Source organism: Dinoponera quadriceps, unplaced genomic scaffold (assembly GCF_001313825.1).
Source record: "Dinoponera quadriceps isolate SergipeBrazil2010 unplaced genomic scaffold, ASM131382v1 scaffold3415, whole genome shotgun sequence".
Classification (NCBI taxonomy): Eukaryota; Metazoa; Arthropoda; class Insecta; order Hymenoptera; family Formicidae; genus Dinoponera; species Dinoponera quadriceps.
This window is the reverse complement of record NW_014557477.1, coordinates 252-21,089: the sequence shown is the minus strand read 5'-3', so window position 1 is coordinate 21,089 and position 20,838 is coordinate 252. Positions and strand designations below refer to the sequence as shown.

Genomic DNA, 20,838 nt, shown 5'->3' with positions numbered 1-20,838 from the left:
TTCTGTAATTTGGTTGCAGAATCTCCTCTATGAGTCGCCACTACACTTAACGAGAAACTGAAGTCGTGATATGACTAAACAGTAGAGCCGGTCGTACTTTCTCAAATAGTATGATTCAAGGGCTGGTCAGGCGTACTTTCCATTATAATAAAACAAAAGTTCAACAGACTGCAACTTTCGCGATAACGATGCTATCGAGATCGTTAAAGAATCACTTTAAAGCTTCAAGTGCTTAAAGCAAGAACAATCGTACGTTCAGGAACGCAAGATGGCACGCGCGAGCGCAGCGCGTTCACGCTTGCGCCGTGCGCGCGTACCGCGGTACCACCGGGGCGCACAGCGTCAATAATATCAATACCGTTCGTGGTGGTGGCGGTCGCCTTTGCGAACTTTATCGTTTTTGTGAGCGCGCGTCGCGTATACAACGGCGCAACTACACGTACTACGATGCCGTGATCGGCGACGCGGTGAGAAGGACGCGGCGGTTTCTTCTTAAAGTGCAACGTTTTCACGGTGCGTGAGAGAGACCTTACCACGACGACGCAATCTTATACGGGCGGGGCGGGCGAACGAACGAACGTACGAACGAACGAACTTTCGCCTTCTCTCTTTCTCTCTCTCGCTCGCTTGCTAGCTCTCTCTCTCTCTTTTTTCTATGTATAACTCTTTGTTGCGTACATGTGTGCGTATGCTGCGTGCTCAGTGAACGCTGCGGGGGGGGACGACGACGAGTTTGAGTTATAAAAAAAAAGTGCAAGTACTGGACGCGGGCGTGGGTAACATATCGACGGTGTGTTTGTCGAGCGCAAAACGCAACCGCGTAACGAGCCGTGGGGGGAACGACAGCCTGCCGAGCTTTTACATGAAGGAGCAGGACATACCCGAGTATCTGGAGGGTTGTGGCCTGACCACCTGCACGACCGCCGATATGCCCGAGGAGCTGGACATGCTGCGCGACAACAAAGAACAGTCAGGCAACAAGGAGAGGAAGCTGCTGGTCACCTCCATCTGCGGCAGCGGCGGTGGAGGTGCTGGAAGCGGCGGAGGCGGAGGAGGCGGCGGCAGTGGTAGTACCGACATCAAGAAGATCGTGACCGTGAAGCATCCGGAGTCGAACAAGCCGAAGCCGACGACGAAGAAGGGCAAGCCGATTCAGGCCGACCTGGACGTGGCGAAGGCGTTCGTCCGTTGCCGGGACGAATGCATGAGGCGGCTGGATCTCAGCAAGGCGAGCATCACGAATCTACCGAGCTCCGTGCGGGAGCTCACTCACCTGACCGAGTTCTACCTGTACGGCAACAAGCTGGCGAGCCTGCCGCCGGAAATCGGCTGCCTGGCCAATCTGGAGACCCTGGCGCTGAACGAGAACTCACTGACCAGCCTGCCGAACACCCTGGAGAACCTCAAGTCCCTGCGCGTGCTGGATCTCAGGCACAACAAGATGAACGAGATTCCGGACGTGGTGTACAAACTGACGTCGCTCACCACACTCTATATGCGCTTCAATCGGGTGAGATACGTCAGCGACAACATTCGCAACCTGACGAATCTGACGATGCTGAGCCTGCGGGAGAACAAGATCAAGGAGCTGCCGGCCGGCATCGGGGATCTCGTGAATCTGCTCACCTTCGACGTCTCTCACAATCACCTGGAGCATCTGCCCGAGGAGATCGGCAAGTGCGTGCAGCTGTCGTCGTTGGATCTCCAGCACAACGACCTCCTGGACATACCCGACACGATCGGCAACCTCGTGTCGTTGACGCGGCTCGGTCTCCGTTACAACGGGCTGTCGTGTATCCCGAAGTCGCTGGCCAACTGCAAGATGATGGACGAGTTCAGCGTGGAGAGCAATCACGTGTCGCACCTGCCGGACGGTCTGCTCTCCAGCCTGTCGAATCTGACGACGATCACCCTCTCCAGGAACAACTTCACCGCGTATCCGTCGGGCGGTCCGTCGCAATTCACCAACGTCTACTCCATCAACATGGAGCAGAATCAGATCGACAAGATACCCTACGGGATCTTCTCCCGCGCGAAGAACCTCACGAAGCTGAACATGAAGGAGAATCAGCTGACGGCGCTGCCGCTGGACATCGGCACCTGGCACAACATGGTCGAGCTGAATCTCGGCTCGAATCAGCTCAGCAAGATCCCGGACGACATCCAGTGCCTGCAGAACCTCGAGGTGCTGATCCTGTCGAACAATCTGCTGAAGCGGGTGCCGCCGAGCGTGGGTAACTTGCGCAAGCTGCGCTTACTGGACCTCGAGGAGAACAAGATCGACGCGCTGCCGAGCGAAATCGGTTTCCTGCGTGAACTCCAGCAGTTGGTGCTGCAGTCGAATCAGCTGACCGCCCTGCCGCGCACGATCGGACACCTGACGAATCTCACATTCCTCAGCGTCGGCGAGAACAATCTCAACTACCTGCCGGACGAGATCGGCACGTTGGACAATTTGCAGGCCCTCCACATTAACGACAACCCGAACCTGCTCAACCTGCCGTTCGAGCTCGCGCTCTGCTCGAAGCTCATCATAATGTCGATCGACAATTGCCCGCTCTCGCAGATACCGCCCGACGTGGTCGCCGAGGGCCCGTCCACCGTGATACACTTCCTCAAGCTGCAGGGCCCCTACCGGGCGATGTAATCGTCGCCTCCGAGCCGATGCCCACGTCTTTATCCGAATACGCCAATGTCACCACGGATGTCGATTCTTAATACCGTGACGGAGAGGGAAGGAGGGAGAGTGAGAGTGGCCGGGAACTGTTGAATAACCACGCGCGAGAAGAGGTATATCTTCCGTACCGGGATTGAAAATCTTTGCCGACTTAAATTTTCGCCCTGATGATGATCTCACTCTTCGCGAGAAACGCGTGAAAACGCGCGCTGTACAAAACAATTTAGATTGCTTCCCCGCTTAGACGAGGGGCGGGGAAGGCGCACGTTCTCTCGGTGCGAAAGACGGAATAATATGTGTAATATGCACATACACACACACACATGCGCATATAAATATGTAAACATGAAATTGGTGCTGAATCGGATATTTTTCTTGCGGACAGAGAAAGATACGAGTTTTGTGCAATTTATAAGATATTTTAGATATCTCACGCGCGTTTGATATCTCATGTCAGTGACATGTAACTTCAGCAACATAAAATTACAGAAGAAGCCGATATATAAACTATATTTATACGACTGTATGTTTGTAATTCTTGGTTCATGTTGTGTATTTGTGTACTTTGTTAAGGTTACGGCCGATGTCGCCGATGATACTCGAACGTGTTGTGCCGGAAATATGTGTACGTTATACATAGCATATTTTTTGCGTAACGCAATAAAGTAAGACGGATTTTTCTTCCATCGAAACGCGCGAAAACTCGAAATTGTGCGCGAATGCGCCGAAAGATTCGCGCGTTGAACATTTTCAAACGACTATTACGTCTTTCTCCATTTTCGTTGTGTCGAAGCATTCGGTATACGAAAGGAAAATAGATTTCTCTCGGCATTACTGTGAGTTTGAAGGGATTGTGAGATAAATCCTCACATCGCTTTATATACAAAATAAAGATATATATGCGGAATAAATTTTATCGATATAACTGTAATTCAATATCGTAAGAAATATCTTAATGCGTCCTGCGAATTGATTCCTCGAGTTTAGTGAAACTAAATTCGAGGTAGATTCCGCGGGGAAAAAAGATTTCGATCTATTTGGCGAAATAAAACGCCAATTGAAGAGCTGACGAATTTTTTAAGCTATAATTAAGTTATAATTCCTTTACGATAGACGAGAAAATCACGTGGACGTGGAGCCCGCATCCGTTTTGCGAAGGAACATGATAAACGTCCCATCTACTCTGTGCATACATATAAGTACAAACAATCAATACGATAGAGATACGAGGATCTTTAAACGTAGTAACGATTACAAAGAAAAAGAGAAAAAACACATTAAGAATCGGCATCGATGATATTGTTCCATTGTATTGTATTGATAAAATGTTGAAACGTACTTCGTATATAAGCGAGAGAGAAGAAAGAGATGATATTTTACTAAAGCGTTAAGTCGTGAATTTGTGAATATACGCGAAAATACGCAAAACAAACATGTTGATGCGCATAAGTTCCCGTTTTACGGATATTATACACACACAGTTATATATATATATATATGGGTTTTATTTTGTTTTTTTTTTATTTGTTCGTCGATGTGTGTATATGTCACTTTACGAGACGAAATACACCGTTGTCGATCTGTAGAGACGTTCCACGGAAAGTTACTCTTCTAAAACATTTCAACTGTAGCCGTTTATCTAATTCAGCGGACTGTATTCTGAGGCTCGAACTTCCACGCCGGTATTAACGTCGTTTCCATTTCTTATGCCGACAAATCTAAACCGCCGCAAAACAAGCTATATATATATATATATATGTATGTATATATATATATATATATACACACTACACTTAATATATTTGTGAAAGTAAGAATTATCCAGAAGCAGAAGATAATCTATGCACGAGATAACGCTGTGTACGCCCGCACGATATCACGTTAAATTTAGATTTACTTTCATTACGTAATTTGCTATAATTAGCGACGATTGTGTGCAATTATTCCTACGAGATAGCACGGAATATCACGGATAATCGCACAACTTCGTTTAACCCATATTTCGTTTCTTTGTTCCTATATAGGAACAACAAATTTTGCCTGTTTTCAAAAATTGTTTCATCTATGATAAAGATAGATTATCTACTTATTCTAGTTCAAATCTTGTTACTGAAATATAGTTCGGACTTTTGTTTTTCAGAAAATAATTTCTCACTTGACCGGCATTCATCGCCTTTCCGACGGTAGGGTGAGGGTGAAAAATAACTTTGCAAAACACTTTTTCAATTTATTCCTCCAACTTTTCAATCGATTAATTGAAAAGGTAAAAAAATTGAAAGAAACAATGACGAGGTGTCATTACCAAAATTTTATAAAATTCTCCAGAAAGAAAATGACGCGAACCTTTCTGCTGTTTTTTGTCTGACGTAACGATATATATATATCTTTCATAGTTACGATGAGATTAAAACAATGAAGCCATTGTACTGTCTTGCGCTTTCATTAGATCATAAAGGTTCGCTGCCAAATGTAAACATAAAGGAGAAAACAAATTGAAGAAACAAAGAACGAAATATTGAGCTCTCTTGAGATTATATTTTGCTAAGTTTCATAGAGCGATCCCCCCCTTCTCTCTCTCTCTCTCTCTCTCTCTCTCTCTCTCTCTCTCTTTTCTTTTTTCCCCTTTCTTAACTTTCTCTCATATCAACGTTGTTCTGCTCTTGACTATGCACAAAGAAATAGTGCCAATATAACTGTAAAAAGTTATATGTATTATATATGCATATATGTATATCTTTATGGGGATATTTGTATGCACGTTTACATATACATTACAGAATATGTGGATAAGTATTATATATCGTACACACACATACATACACAGGCTCGTATTTAACATTAATGCGCCTGTAAACACACAGATCCTTAATTCTTCTAGAATCTTTGTAGCTTGTCGATTTCCTCGTTTTACATTAGCCTCTTCGTTTTTATGTATATATATACGTATGTATTAATATAGCGTAGTTGTATGTATTATTATGTTACATCGTCATGATTTTTGCGAATGAAATGCTGAGCCGATTTGTTCTCGTGTTCGCGGTGGTTTTGCAGCGGTTTATTAAAAAGTCGAGTCAAATTATCCGCTTAATGCTGAACGTGGCTGTCTCTGATTGAATTAAATTCAATGGAAATAATGATAATGTATGTAAGAATTAGAATAAGGCGGTAAGATGATAATGATTGTATAAGAGAGGTGGTACAATTAATTTAATTGAAAATTAATACATAAATTTGTTCGAGATTCTCTATTTTCCGGTCAGTCTCATTTAGCGATAAATGTGCAAACGTAACGTCATGTGCCTCGTAAACGATATTATTTCCAAGTCAAACTGTCACACCAGTCTGACTCGTTTAATGCTCGGAGAATACATTCGCCGAAAGTAAAAATTCGCGAAATTCTGAAGCGAGACTTCGCGTGTTACGCGTATTATTGGTGGAACGTTTTCGTTCGCGCTGGATTGTTTAGGCATTACCGCCGACATATCAATTCTCTTCTGCGTTCGAAGATTCACACTCGACTCGAATGTCCCCGGCATTGTAAAAATTCCCTCGTATACTATATAGGGTGTTAGTTGCCGCGTGGAAGAGGAAGGAAACGAAAAGGGCGCGTCGTGTCAGAAAGTGATCATTATTGTCGCGGTGCGATCGCGGGCGACGGACGTATTTCTCGTTGAAACGTCGTTAAAAAGCAGGATGTTGCAACTACTGTGGCTGTGCGAAACTAATTTTTATTCGACTATTCTAATCGCGATCCCGGCGTGTATGCTATGTGCCGCTCGTGTCAGTCGAACTGACACGTTTTCTCGTTCTTCGTTCTATACTGAGAGAAAAAGGAACAATTTCTACGTTCAAGTAAATATTTACCGAGGAGTATTGTACGTAATTTATTTGATTTGGATTAAGTAAATCGATTTACTTGATCCAAATAAAATAAATTACTGCAATACTCCTCCGGTAAATATTTATTCGAATAGCATAGCAATTTTTCTTTTTGGTGTGATCATAAAAAAGCTCGCGTCTTTTTGCTCTATTTGGGTAAGCTCCTGGTCCCTAACTTTTCATCGTGCGATATTTTGCACAAATCTCCTCCTATTCGGTCTATCCACTTCGAACGAACGCGTATACATGTATATTTTACGCGTATCTCTATTTGTTACGAATATCTATGCTTTAACAAGAGAAAGAGAGAGAGAGAAAATACGTAATATTTGCACCGTGTGATTCGTCTTTTAGCTTTCTGTTTTTCGAGTCCGCAAAAATCTTCGTCATTCCGAGTCATCGTGATCGCTGCACCGCACGCGTATTAATTAATTGTTAAGCGTGCAAGTTCTCCGTTAGATTGTATGACACACACACGCAAGGGGGGGGGGGGTATGTTTGAACGATCCTTGGAAGAGCCACGAAGGACCTGTGAAAAAGTCGCGCCGGAATCTCGCCGTTTCGTGCAATGTTCAAAAATTCAGTATGTAAATGTTCAGTGTAAAAAAGAAAAAAACAACTTCCGCTCCTCAGATAATGTTCGATTATGATGACAGGACGAACGGACGCGGTGATGGAAATAACGTCGATAAATACTGCTAAATTCTCAAGTGTATGCGATGGTTCAAGAGTAGGGCGCACTTTGGATGACAGAAGAAGAATGTCGCCAAAAGGTTCTTTGCTGATAACGGATATATGTTGTTAAGTCTGAAAGTGAAAAAATCTTTTTTATTGTATCGTAGGATAAAAAAAAAGGTTGCAACGTATAATGGTCGCCATGAGCCGCCCGTCGTATTACGAACTATGTTAAACAGCGTGTGAAAGACGGAAAAGTCGAAAAACACGATTCTTGTCGTTGTGTATTAAAAATAAGAGGAGACTTTTATGTACTTTCGAGGTACCGCAGAAGAAGAAAAAAATTAGTTTTACTCAGCGTGTTATGTGTATATTACACGAACGTAAGAAGTAATATGCATTTTCATAGCGCCTGTTTTGTAGAGAGGAGTTTGTGAAGTTTAGTGATAAAAAATAATATAGTTTTATATTTTATGTTTAGATACGCAACATATATGCGTCCCACACACGCGCGCGCGCGCGCATTTGTCGTTGCTTTTTACGTATTCTATGCCATATATATAATTCGGGGTTGCAGAAACGCGCATCGGCACTTTCGCAACTCTTATATTCTGCTATCTCATCTGTTGAGGTTCCGCTTATGTTTATTATGTTAAAAGATCATATTATTCGTATTATTAATGTAATATTAACTAAAGCTTTAAGCATATGTTCGAGAACGAGAAACTGAAAGAGAATAGTTATTTTTTTTCATCTTGAGCCGATTTCGGGAAATCAATGAGACAAATTGGGAAATTCACCAGGAAAGGAAGAAACGATTGTTAATACCCTATAAACGCGTAATATTCCTGGAATATTATAAAAATGTTTTTAGAATATTAAAAAAAAATAATATAAAAAATATATATAATAAATATATATAATTTTTTAATATAAAAACGTGTTTTTACACAAAATTATTTCGACTTTATTTATATAATAAAACAACTGATATCGCAATTTGAAATAAACAGTTACAATTATATATATATATATACACATAGAATTCAATATTTAAAAAATATATAATATTACAATAACATTAACACTTTGAAGCCTTGACCTTAAAGATGGTTTATTAATGGGATCCTGGACAATTTTGATGTCCAGAAGAAAGGGAATAGATATCCGATGTTCTATGAAATATTTGGAACGACCGAAACTCGAGAATAAGCCGACAGCAGAAACGTATGGAATTAAATGCCAGGCCCGAGTTATACTCGGGCTTCGGCAGTTGTCATCGCGCTACCGACCTGTACTCGGGCTTAGGACAAAGAGTGTTAAATATTATTATTTTTTTAATATTATTAAAGACGGACATATAACCATTTATCGATATTCCAGAAATATAATTTAATATGAAATAATATTACGCGCTTATGGGTATATATTGCAAATATACAAGGTACGATTCTAAGTGTATCGACGGATATCACCCGTCAATTTAGATTTTTACGTTTTTATTATCGGAATTGTCTCCGATGCGTTCGTGGCGACCGTTTAACTTTAAATTAGTCTCTCATTAGAGTATGTAATGAAAGTCTTCACACACGTGGAAAGTCCATCAGTTCATTCACATTTGCAAGTCGCTAAGATCGATGATAATATTAATTGCGATTAAACTGTTAAACAGTTTAAAAAAAAAAAGGATAAAAAGATAAAAGAAGGAAAAAGAGAGAACAAATATCTATAGTCGACACGCGTAGTCCTCCGTGGTTTGCAAGCGATAAAGCGACGTGACAATTGCAAACGCACAATACGCTATTCTGGAATGATGACACTTGTTGAATAGTCTATTGCGCAATACGATTATGTTATGTGTATAATTCCAGAAATATAATATTAAATGTTATCCAGTGTACATTACGTAATTATATGTGAGAGGCTGTAAAATATTTCTAAATATACAAAAATATATATATATTATGAAATATTTTCCCGAAATCTATATACATTTCTGCTTTCTGCACAAAACCCTATTTGATTCATTTGATTTTATATGCGTGCGACACTTTACTTTCCTTAAGTGTCATTGTATTAAAATTGATTCTCCCAGGATATAACACTATTCTTCGAGATACATCATAGGGATAACATCATCTTCGAGATAACATTATTTAGGTTATTAATTTCTTAACGAATGTGTAACTATATCAGTAACTTAATCGGATAAAAGTATTCATCATTTGATCGAACAATAGAAGTAATAATCAGATGCATCGTTTAACTGGTTTATCCAATGGGAATTTTTCTCAACGTAATAATTATTACTTATGTCTTGTGTGCTCACGATGCTTCTCAAATATGATAGAAATGTCGCTGCGTTCCTTCGGAGTGAAACTTTTGTGTTTCCCGTCATTGGTAAGCTGTAATTATTACATATTTTATTATTTCATTTTCAACACGCGTGATCTCTGTCTATTTTATTGAACGAAAAGACGAAGTATTTTCTACGTACTTCCGTAGATACGTTTGTAACCCCGGCTTTCGCACTGAATACAATGCTTCTTTCAAGGTACAATTGTGAATAATTTTTAGAAGTCGCAATTACTTTTTTATTATCAGCGATATTTAATTTATCACCCTTCGAGCGCAATTTATTTCGTAATAACAACTCCTTTTGATTTCCGCGCGCCTTCTTGTTCTTGAAATCTGTGGAACGATCATGAAAATAATTAAAGGATGGTTTTCTTTTTTAAATTAAAGTTATATATTAAAATAATGTGATCGTGTATACTTTTGCAATCCAAATCATTTTTGTGTCGTGTAATTTTATCGCTATCATTAGGGATCATTTCGTCATATATCGGCATTGATATCGTTGCAGCAGCATCGTATGAAGGTTCCGGAGGATTTATCAATCTGCAGGGAAAAAGAGAGAAATGAGCGATATGTTTTATTAAAAATTAATAATTCTCTAGAAATAATAATTATATATGTGAAAACGACGTGTAATTCTCTCTGTAATTATCACATAATACAATTGTAATTCTGAAAACTTTCCGTACCTCAGCAGTTCTATAGCTTCTTCCGAAATTAGTTGCAACTTCTTTAAGTTCATTAACGCACCTTCCACATCTCGCTTGAAGTTTTTCCCGCGATTGAGATCAAATATCTCCGCCTTGATAGCATCGATTTCACTTATGAGATCGACCAACTTCGAACACCTTTCTGCATCTAACATAATTATTTTCAATCTGAATGATAATATTTGAACTTATCTTTAACCAGCGAGAAATAAACCGTCAAACAACATCGAAACAATCAAAATTATGTCGAATCGACGTGATTGATTTGACATTCACTTCTCGCTATATCAATATAATTATTTTCAGCTTATTTATTTAATCAATAAGACTGTCTAAATAAATTTTCATTTTTTGTCATGTGATCTCACCGTCTTTGGAGTTGTTCTTTTGCTTTTTACAACGGTTACTCTTCGTAACAAAGGGATAGTGTTTGAAAATGACGGAGAAATCGTGTTCGCGCGAAAACTGCCATATCTGATTGCAATATAAATCTTCCAGCGACCACACTTGATCGTTTAATTCGTTCTGAATTGAAAACAAAAGCCATTCGCATTTAATTAAAAAGGAGACAAACATTAACGGATTAACATTTCTTTATTATGTTCGATAGATACCCCGGTAAGCAAAGAACATTGAATTAACATTTAGAAATATTGACTTTATGCGTATTCATTGAACATTTTTTTTAATAATATTATATATGTATTTTTAAAATATTATTCCTCAATATGATTTTTCTCAATGCTGTTGAAATATTTTCAAAGTATTACGGAAAATATTTTTCAAATGTTTGACATTTATTTGAGATCAATTTCAACATTTCAAAAAATTGCTTGTCATTTGGGTTGCAATTAAATATTGTAATAAAAAAGCTGTAATTAAATATATAGCCTACAGAGATACAATAATTTTAATTATTGATCAGCTAATAATTTTTTCTCGTAAGGGTTGCTATCTAAGACAATACTTTGTGATTAGAATTTCATTAATTCATTACCAGTTTTTGCTTCTCTTCTTCTAAGATTTTTCCCTTCTCCAGCAAACTATTTTCGTACATAATTACCACATCTTTCGCGATATTCAGCTTCACGCTTTTATTTCCGTACGTGGTCAAAATTGAAAAATTGGAAGCAGCATTTTTAGGATCATTTTTAGAAGCGACACTTGTCAAGCAACGCTGGCCAGCCATTTTCTCTTTTTCTATTCGCTGCATCCGAAAAGTGAGTCGAAAAATTTTCTAAATGGAGACTGGCGGCTACTTGTAGGATAGATTTTATCATTGAATTTCAATCGGAATCGAACGGTCGGACAATTTCTGTCAAACAGGGACCGGCCAATGAGCGTGCGGTTTGACTCGTCGAGTCGGCGATTGAAAAGCTGGCGTTCTGACGATTGTTCAGCGAACGTGCGCGCCGATAACGAGATTCTTGGGATATGTAAACAAACTTCAAAACACGAGGTACCGAATCGAGTGATTGCTGTCGATTTTGATATCCGTTCGTGATATAATTGTAAAACAAAGAAACGAACGATGAGCACGAACGGCATTAAATTGTTAAAGAAAGCGTGAGTATATGATTTCTAACCTATTTTATTCATATGATTCGGAAAACTCTTCATAACCTTGATATATATATATATATCCAGATTATATTATGGATATAATGTGGCGACGCATATAATATGGTGTATAATTAGTTTAATATGTTATGTATTACCAGAGAATAATCAGATAATAACAACGAGAACACATGTGCTGCAATGGTTTTAGTTGTCCTTTTTATTACAGGAATCCATATCCACAAGGGATGCGTTGTCAAAAGTGTCTCGAGATGGGACACTGGAGTTATGAGTGCAAGGGAAAGAGAAAATACCTGCACAGATCCTCCCGTACCGCACAACTCAAGAAGGTCCTGCAAAAGCAACAGGATAGCAATGAGTAAGTAGTTTGAATTTGTCCTTTACGTAGTGGAGTATTTTTCTTTACAAGTCTCAAACTTGTAACATCTGTTTTAACACGTGTCAGATACGTAGATATTCAAATAATTAAAGAAAATCGATAAAAATTGATCTTGGCATTTAATAATAAATCTTGGTGTTACTTAATATAAAATGTGTCATGTTGACTTCCAGTCAGGAGCAAAGGAAGGAAACGAAGAAGAGTCATGTAAGGAAGAAAATGAGGAAGGAATCCAGCAGTTCCAGTGACTCAAGTTCTTCCAGCAGCGGGACTAGTGATACCAGTAGTAGTGAAAGTAGTAGCAGCAGTTCCTCCTCGGACAGCGAGTCGGACTCTAGCGACAGTGTATCTAGCAGCAGTAGTAGTAGTAGCTGCGGTAGTAGCAGCAGTAGTAGTAATAATTCCACTCAATAGCATAGGAAGAAAGCTTTCTTTCTTTTGGTATTCGATCCTGTACGGATAACAGATTTTATTCGCATAAATTCAGGTCACATAAGATGACTTGGAAAAAAAATATGGAATAAGCAGGAGTGAAGGAAATACGGAACACTCGCCGAATTTCCTTCATGTTGTATAAAACAAATTTGCATGTGAAATCGCACTATTTCTGTGAGCAAATCTCTTTTCTCATTGGACGTACACGATACGTTTGAAATTCAGCATTAGCTAGCTCGAATCGCTTGTTCGGCATCACGATTTTACCGCATCAAGATGACACGCTGTTCTAATTTCTATCGTAAGTTTATTTTTACATATGCACGGTGACACACACACACACGCATACTTTGTAAGGCTATTTTTGTCGATGACACATATCGCAGGACACCTCGAATTCTATCGCATCGCGCGCTAGTATTATTTCTATCGTAAGGATTTTATAAGTTTTGATATTGAGTGTGATATACAGATCTGTCATGGATTGATGTATAAAGTTAATGTTTAAATATATATGACGATTATTTTTGCTACTGCTGTACGCACATACAGTACTTACGACAGTATCGATGTAGTTGTTTCATGCTAGAAATATAATTGAATGATTTAGCGACGGGTTCAGCGTAAAAATTATATGGAACGATCTAAGGTTCGGAAAATTTAGGAGCGTTCACAGAGAATACGTGAAAACATTTGAACAAGTCGAGACTTATCTAAAAATAGAAGCAATTTTTAATTTTGATACGGATGAGTTGGTTGTACATTTACATGAATCAAGTGTATTTGTATAGAAATCAATTCTCCTAGTCACTTTGTACATACTTCGCCTCCTTGCTTCGCTTATCCGTTCATAAATTTCTCAACCTTCTTCAGTTCATCCTATAATTACGTAATATATAATAATCAATAATACTTGATTGATATTCAATGTGTTAATTATTTTGCCAAGTATTTAAATGATACGAAAACTTTATATCGATGGGTAAAAAATTATATATATTATTTTGTCATACAGCTTAAATATATATGCGAAAATACAAGGCGCCGTTCTTCTCGGATCAATCCTCGACACCTTCGGGCAGAGTCTGTATTATCAATTTTCTTCTGGACTCGTAAACGAAGTTGTTCGTCTTGAATATGTCGCTTTCGTAAAATGAATGCAGATTGTGTATGTCGATCTGCTTAGCCTGAAAATACGAGACATTGATAACGTGAAATGTGATTTAAAAAAAAAAAAAAAACATGTAAGAAAGACAAACAGAAAAGTTGTACAAATTCTACGTAAAATAAAACAAGTTCAAAATGCAATATTCCTATAAGAATTTTAATGTTAAAACCGAACCTAATTCTCTCGGTGTGTAAACTTGGAAACAATTTGTGATTTGCAATAATAATGCTACTCTGTATAAATTTTCATGCCAACACCACGATTTAACGCTCGATCAATTTTATTTACCCGCTCCAACAAATCCTTCTCCGGAATCTCAATGGTTGTGACACGTCCGCCGTGCAGAGCTTTTTGAAATGCCAAAGTGTCCAAAGTGATTTGCCGTAGTATGTAATACAGGAGCTCGCTGTGATCTTTTCTGTACGACAGATACTTCTGGAACGTCTGTAACAATACCCGGAAACGAGTCGTCGTCGTGAGATGAAACGAGGATCCAGGACGCTGGCGAAAATGTAGACACACGGACGTACCTGGCGCATGGATTTCATCACGGAATATTTCTGCGTGTCGACGAAACTGTCGAGAGCCATTCTGATGGCGAGATTCATGTCACTTTCCTGAACGTGATCTCTCAAGTGCATCTTCGCGCTGGCCTCCGCCATACGAATGATGCTCTCGATGTGACGAACGGTAATAGGCAAGCTTCCGGTCGCCTGCGACATAAATAATAATACGCAAATAGTTCTTAACGACAACGTTTCAATTCACAATTGAGCGATTTTCTCATAACGACTTACCAAGCTCTCTTGCCTCAGCTGACTGTATAATTTCGCCACTTTGTCATCATCGATGCTGGTCAGCTTGGGATGCACGTTCTGTTTGGCATAGACGATATACTTTTTGAGAAGGTCCTGCGGTATGCACAAACTCCGCGTGGCGGGATCCAATTCTACGGCTTGTGTTCTCTCCGTGCTCGTGGGGTGATGCTTAATATGCGAGTTGACGACGAATTTCGCCAGGTGACGGTCCTGCATAGGATCAATCTCGTCCTTGACTATGCACAGCACGTCGAATCGCGAGAGAATCGGCTCCGATAGATCCACCTGCATAACAATGTAACATGTGATATTTATACATACGCATGCACGTGAATATCTACTGTACGTGACTTGATAATTTCATTAACGCAATGATCATATTATCCCAATTTTCTTTCCTCAACGTTTTAGTCTGTAAGATTTCGAGAAAACGCTCGGAGATTCAAGTGTTTTACGGGGTTCGTACATTCTCTGAAAAGGTCATGCTAGGGTCGTATCGACCGCCGATAGGATTAGACGCCGCTATCACTGCGCATCTCGCGTGGAGAGACGTGACGATACCGGCCTTGGAAATAGAAATACTCTGTTGCTCCATAGCTTCATGAATGGATGTTCTGTCTTGATCGTTCATCTGGAAAAACATGGAAATTTTAGCACGTCTCTGACGACAAAATATTTCCGTTGGAATTATACATCAATACTAGACATATATAAATACATGTATTAACACAAAAGTTGAGAATTCTAATAAAAGCAACAATAATAATCGGAACAATCATTTGGCAATAATACTATTACTGATAACTTATTATCAGTTGTCACTAATTCCACAATTACAATAATATTCATTATTAAATTTACTATATTTACGATGTGAGATTGTTAAAGAATACATATTTTTATGTCAATAGTTTTATACAGATTATACTTTGTCAAACTCATCGATGAGACATATTCCGTGATCGGCAAGGACCAAAGCCCCAGCTTCCAGGGTCCACTCCCTGCTGGTGGGCGATCTCCTCACGTAAGCGGTCAGACCGACAGCCGAAGCTCCTTGGCCGGTGGTGAACACTACTCTGGGCGCCACCTTCTCCACGTATTTCAAAAACTGCGACTTGGCAGTGCCGGGATCACCGCACAGCAGGACATTGATGTCACCTCGAACCTTATGCTTGTTGCCTATACGAAATAATATTCATACAATATCCATACGATATTCATATAATATTTGAGATAACGCGAATGAAGAGAGGAGATTACCGGGATTTTTCGGCTCGCCACCGAATATCGACAGTGCCAGGGCTCTCTTGATGTTCTCATGGCCGTAAATCGAAGGTGCGATGCTCGCAACAATGCGTTCGGTGATGCGCTGATCCTTGCTCAAAGCAAGTATACTCGAGATGTCTTCCTCCGTCAGCGAATCCACGATTTCCTTCGAGTCTTTGACGAATAAGTGATTAGCCAGCAGCACCGTGGAGAATACCGGGAAACCCTGTTGTGAAAAATAAGGTGCGACGAAATGAGAATCTTCGCTGGCCGGTTCATGTACACGCTTGGCAAACAAATGGAGATTTATTCTTTCAAGACGTGCGGTAAGAAATGGACTGATAACACTTCAGGGAAGTGTGTATAATTTCAATTATAATCACTCATTGCATCGAAGCTTGTCTCTTACTTGTTCGGTATTTAGAGAACCTTCGTAATTATTGGTGTAAACAGCGGTAACGTCTATTTCATCCCCCGGCTTGCAACGGTCGCAGAGGTCAGACAATAAAATACAGTCCTTGCTGCGAGGTATTCTACCAGCGGGTATTCTACCCGGGGACTCTTGTATCGTGATCTTCTGGTAGTTTCTGTATATCGTTTGTTCCATGTTGATCTGAAAAAAGGTAATTTTTATGAGATAGTATAAATACTTTTATAAGATAAAAAAAGAAAGCAAAAAGGGAGAATACGTAAATAATTGAATAACAGACAAATTTCAAAAGTAAAAAAAATAGAAAAAGATAATGTTTCGAGATGATAAAGATTTGAAGAAGGTGAAAGATAGCTTCGAATCAGTCAATTTTCACGGTAAATGTAAAAATCAATCAAAGTCGCTCAAAGTCCGAGACTCACCATGAACGGGCCGATGCTCTGACACTCGGGACACGAGCCCGGCTTGACTTCCGTGTTCTGGGATTGAACGAACGGTCCGAGAACATAGCTGCACTTCATACAATCATACTTTACCACCGATAACTGCGGCAACACCCCTGTTGTGGCGGTAACGACTCCGAGAGTACGGACCAATTGATTCAGATGGAGTTTTCTATCGCATCGAAAATGAAAGTAAAACCGTTATGCGTGCATCGCATATTCTAAATACATTTTTTCAGATCCAAATTAAGAATGCGGATTCTTACCTGAACGTACGTAATTCTTCTATCAACGGCAACTCGGATATTCTCACATGAATCTCCGGCGTGACTCTCTCGTAACTAGGAAAAATTGTTAATACCAGCTCCTTCGCCACTTCGTCGAATATCTCGAGCATTTGGAACGGCGCCTCCGGTAAGAAATAGGCCAAAACGTGTTCCTTACTGGCAAGAATAGGAAATTCCACTATGAAGCTGGACTGTTGAAATAAATACAGAAACTGTGTCAGAAATCAAGACGTAATCGGAGAAAGCAGTTGCCTCGGAATGAGAATAGTCGCGTTTTATTCTTCAGAAAAAAATAAAAATAAAAAAATGTCACACACATACACACACACACAAAACACACACATATAAGTACAAAATATACATTTTATTTATTTCCAATTATAAAATTATACTAATTATTCCAATTCCAAGGTATTTTAAATAAACAAAGGTATGTTTCAAACTAAGTTTCCTCGTTAAAATTGTGTATATATGAGATTGAATACCTGATTGCTCTCGCACATATGGCGAATACGTTCTTTATACATGTACTGTCCTTTCGAATTCGTGTGAGTGCGAAGAAAACTCTTGAAACGATTCGAAATTTCCGTCCGTGGTCCCAACATCATGACCCACTCTTTTACCGAATGTCCCTTCGTATCTTCTAAGTTTTCAATGGACTCGATCATCTGACGCGATGAAAGGAACCCATTATTGACTTGTTACAGTTTGCTTTTGTAAAAAAAAAAAAACTGTTACCTCGACATCTTCAATTACACCAGCAGCAGCCTTTTCAGCCATACGTCGCTTGCGTGCTTGCACATCCTCCTCATCGGTTTCATCTGAAAGTACAAAAAAAACATTATTTCAACTTAATAATTATAAATACGTTTCCTTCTATGATAAAATACAAAATAAATAGAACAGATTATATTACGTAAGAACTGAATTAATTTTATATAATGCTTTATAAAATAATTCTTTCATTTAAACGGAATGTGAAAAAATTACCATAAAGTAAATCACGATCATCCCTTATGATGCCTGCTGCACGATCTCTTTTTCGCATTTCTATTTCAGCAGCTGCACGTTCTTCCTGAGACATGTCTGAATATTCTTCGTCATCAAGTAGATTCGGATCATATCTGTCCAATGCTGACATAGGTCGATAATCACTTTGAAAAAAAATATTTTATTGTTAAATTCCTAATAATTCTTTCTTCTTCTTTGTGAATAGAATCATAAAACATTGTTAGAACAATTTTGGTACATTTATTTAAATTACTTTCATGTAACACATACTTTTCAATATTTGTTTCGTTAGCAAATGCTCTCCCTTTCTCTAAATGTTGGAATGAAATGAACGACTGAGTTTTTATATTATTGAGAAGTGATTTTATATGCATGCACACACACACACACACACACACACACACACACACATATACATATTATATAGAATAGAGGATATATTAAAAATATATTAAATCTTTACGCTTCCATATTATCCCCAAATAATTCTTCTCCTTCTTCTTCCTCATTATTGCCTTCATTTTCTCCACTAAGTAAATCAGATTCATCTTCAAATGGTTCATCAATATCAGGTGCAGGAGAAGTCAGTGCCTCTGCATTTCGTTCAGAACGTACAGGAGAGCTTTGTTGACTCTTGTAATATGCATGATAAAATTAATGTTACACACGTGTATTTTTCTTAAGTATAAATATATAAATATATATAATATATTACCACACTGAACAATAAGTATAAAAAAATATAGACATGTCCTTTAGTAAATTCTATTATTAAAACATTTGCTTGACATATGTTCACTATCTATTATACGACTATTGCTCTCTCAATATTAATCATTGCAATTCTAAATATAAATATATAAATGTCTAATAAAAAATGTGTCATCCATATGCATATCAATACACATATATGTACATATATTAAAATTTTTAACTTTACCATTGTTTATGTTATGTTATGTATGTTTTTGCTAATCCTCTTTTTATATTACAAAAATCACGATGCTATAGTTGACACTAGTCGGCGTTCCCCTTCCAATTATTGTAATACAAATTCGATGTCATAAAGCGAACCACCGAATTTAGCGAGACTGCATTTGGCGGGAATACTTTATAAAAGTTCGAGACCGCCATAGAAATCAAACAACGTAGAAAGGCATGCTTGCTGAAAATATGTTCGGGAAGCTATTAGTGCTGATTGAGATTTAATTGAATCCAGCCAATCCGTATAAAGCTAAATTCAAATTTAGTAAAATTTAATGAATTGACTACACTGATGGGTAAAAAAATACAGGGCAGTTTCAAACCTGAATCATTTTAATTAGCAGCCAGCATTCTAAACTTTCTATTATTAGAACATTTGCTTGACGTATGTTCAATATCTACTATACTACCATTGCTCTCTCAATATTAATAATTGCAATTCTAAGCACTGAAATATTTAGAGTCATCATAAACTCTATAATTTAATCAATACGAATTACTAACAACAGTGTTTTAAATATTCAAAATGAGTAATTAATCACTATCTTATCAATAATAAATTTCTGCAAGAACGGTACGACAATTGTATAACAATTTTTAACTAATAAATAAATAAAAATATTAATGCAATATTAATAATAAATAAATATGACACTAACTGTAACCGAGTGTGTTTCTTGTTTTTCCTCGACAAATGGACAAAGTTGAAATTACAACTGGACAACTACAAATTGAAATGACAACTGGACAACCCAGCAGCACGTAAACGTTCTAGGAACGTTGCTTTACGTTCACTTGGTTTGGTTATATTCAATCAAAGTGGGAACGTTCGAAGGACATATGTTTTAGAACCTTAAATATATATCCTACGTAGCAAAAGTGTCGCAGTATCACAATTATGCTGCTCTGTTACATATTAATGTTGTTAATATATTAATATATTAATGTGGTTAATACATTAATATATTAATATCTGGTAATTTATTAATATATTAATATCTTGTAACAATTAATATATTTTTTTAATTTGTTACAAATAGACATAATCAAACTTCTAAATGTATATATTTTAATTAAAAAATTGGATTGTAACAGAGCAGCATAATTGTGATACTGCGACACTTTTTCTACATAAGATATATATTAAAGATTCTAAAACGTATGTTTTTCGAACTTTCCCACTTTATTTGAATATACGAGGGCAGTCCGATAAGTACTTAGCCTACAAAAGAAAAACGAAAATTTTGGAAAAGTGGCGATTTATTTCTCAACATAGTCTCCTTTTAGCTCGATACACTTGACCCAGCGATGCTCCAACTTCTTTAACCCATCTGAAAAATACGTTTTCTCGAAGTCTGCAAAGTAGGCCTCCGTGGCGGCGATGACCTCATTCGACTCAAATTTCTGCCCGGCGAGTGACTTTTTCAAGTTTTGAAACAAAAAAAAGTCGCACAGGGCCAAATCTGCAGAATACGGTGGATGGGACAGCAGTTCGTAGTCCAATTCGACCAATTTGGCCGAATGATGAGGTTATCGCCGCCACGGAGGCCTACTTTGCAGACTTCGAGAAAACGTATTTTTCAGATGGGTTAAAGAAGTTGGAGCATCGCTGGGTCAAGTGTATCGAGCTAAAAGGAGACTATGTTGAGAAATAAATCGCCANCGAATGAGGAGGTCATCGCCGCCACGGAGGCCTACTTTGCAGACTTCGAGAAAACGTATTTTTCAGATGGGTTA

The 20,838-nt window shown here is 38.5% G+C and overlaps 4 protein-coding genes across 7 annotated transcripts; 2 read left to right on the top strand and 2 right to left on the bottom strand.

Annotated features, from left to right (window-relative positions):
- The first annotated feature begins 296 nt into the window (after positions 1-296).
- On the top strand, positions 297-5,918 carry LOC106749148 (leucine-rich repeat protein soc-2 homolog). The gene has a single exon (XM_014628305.1). The coding sequence runs from the start codon at positions 863-865 to the stop codon at positions 2,645-2,647; it is 1,785 nt and encodes a 594-aa protein (XP_014483791.1). The 5' UTR covers positions 297-862; the 3' UTR covers positions 2,648-5,918.
- Positions 5,919-9,537: 3,619 nt separating this feature from the next.
- Positions 9,538-11,488, bottom strand: LOC106749139. The gene is made up of 6 exons (XM_014628300.1): positions 11,297-11,488; positions 10,668-10,824; positions 10,279-10,447; positions 10,008-10,132; positions 9,729-9,922; positions 9,538-9,636 (listed from the first exon to the last, which is right to left on the bottom strand). Exons 1-6 carry the CDS (start codon positions 11,486-11,488, stop codon positions 9,538-9,540), a joined length of 936 nt encoding a protein of 311 aa, XP_014483786.1.
- A 20-nt stretch (positions 11,489-11,508) lies between these two features.
- Positions 11,509-13,299, top strand: LOC106749150 (zinc finger CCHC domain-containing protein 10). Its single transcript, XM_014628310.1, has 3 exons — positions 11,509-11,865; positions 12,089-12,238; positions 12,433-13,299. Exons 1-3 carry the CDS (start codon positions 11,831-11,833, stop codon positions 12,671-12,673), a joined length of 426 nt encoding a protein of 141 aa, XP_014483796.1. The 5' UTR covers positions 11,509-11,830; the 3' UTR covers positions 12,674-13,299.
- Positions 13,300-13,403: 104 nt separating this feature from the next.
- On the bottom strand, positions 13,404-19,892 carry LOC106749149 (DNA replication licensing factor Mcm2). 4 transcript variants are annotated; one of them, XM_014628308.1, is made up of 16 exons: positions 19,058-19,261; positions 18,581-18,750; positions 18,097-18,260; positions 17,845-17,927; positions 17,592-17,774; positions 17,086-17,297; positions 16,799-16,991; positions 16,356-16,559; positions 15,941-16,172; positions 15,609-15,859; positions 15,147-15,311; positions 14,660-14,965; positions 14,393-14,575; positions 14,151-14,306; positions 13,708-13,881; positions 13,404-13,573 (listed from the first exon to the last, which is right to left on the bottom strand). In XM_014628308.1, the coding sequence occupies exons 1-15, from the start codon at positions 19,058-19,060 to the stop codon at positions 13,753-13,755; spliced, it is 2,634 nt and encodes an 877-aa protein (XP_014483794.1). In that variant the 5' UTR covers positions 19,061-19,261; the 3' UTR covers positions 13,404-13,573; positions 13,708-13,752. The 4 variants fall into 4 exon arrangements, with proteins under 4 accessions (XP_014483794.1, XP_014483793.1, XP_014483795.1 ...); XM_014628306.1 differs by lacking the exon at positions 13,404-13,573 and adding an exon at positions 19,761-19,892 and having other exon boundaries at positions 13,753-13,881; positions 19,058-19,282; XM_014628307.1 differs by having other exon boundaries at positions 13,404-13,881; positions 19,058-19,257.
- Positions 19,893-20,838: the final 946 nt, after the last annotated feature.

Bases quoted from the DNA above. Each gene is read 5' to 3' on its own strand.
- LOC106749150 (XM_014628310.1), top strand. From the start codon at position 11,831: ATGAGCACGAACGGCATTAAATTGTTAAAGAAAGC. The intron at 11,866-12,088 runs GTGAGTATATGA...TTTTTATTACAG, and splicing joins ATTAAATTGTTAAAGAAAGC to GAATCCATATCCACAAGGGA. The intron at 12,239-12,432 runs GTAAGTAGTTTG...GTTGACTTCCAG, and splicing joins AAGCAACAGGATAGCAATGA to TCAGGAGCAAAGGAAGGAAA.
- LOC106749139 (XM_014628300.1), bottom strand. From the start codon at position 11,488: ATGGCTGGCCAGCGTTGCTTGACAAGTGTCGCTTCTAAAAATGATCCT. The intron at 10,448-10,667 runs GTGAGATCACAT...TAATTATGTTAG, and splicing joins AAAGAACAACTCCAAAGACG to ATGCAGAAAGGTGTTCGAAG. The intron at 10,133-10,278 runs GTACGGAAAGTT...TTTTCCCTGCAG, and splicing joins GAAGCTATAGAACTGCTGAG to ATTGATAAATCCTCCGGAAC.
- LOC106749148 (XM_014628305.1), top strand. From the start codon at position 863: ATGAAGGAGCAGGACATACCCGAGTATCTGGAGGGTTGTGGCCTGACC.
- LOC106749149 (XM_014628306.1), bottom strand. The intron at 17,298-17,591 runs GTATTCAATCTC...TTATTTCAACAG, and splicing joins ATATGTGCGAGAGCAATCAG to TCCAGCTTCATAGTGGAATT. The intron at 16,992-17,085 runs GTAAGAATCCGC...TCGATGCGATAG, and splicing joins GAAGAATTACGTACGTTCAG to AAAACTCCATCTGAATCAAT.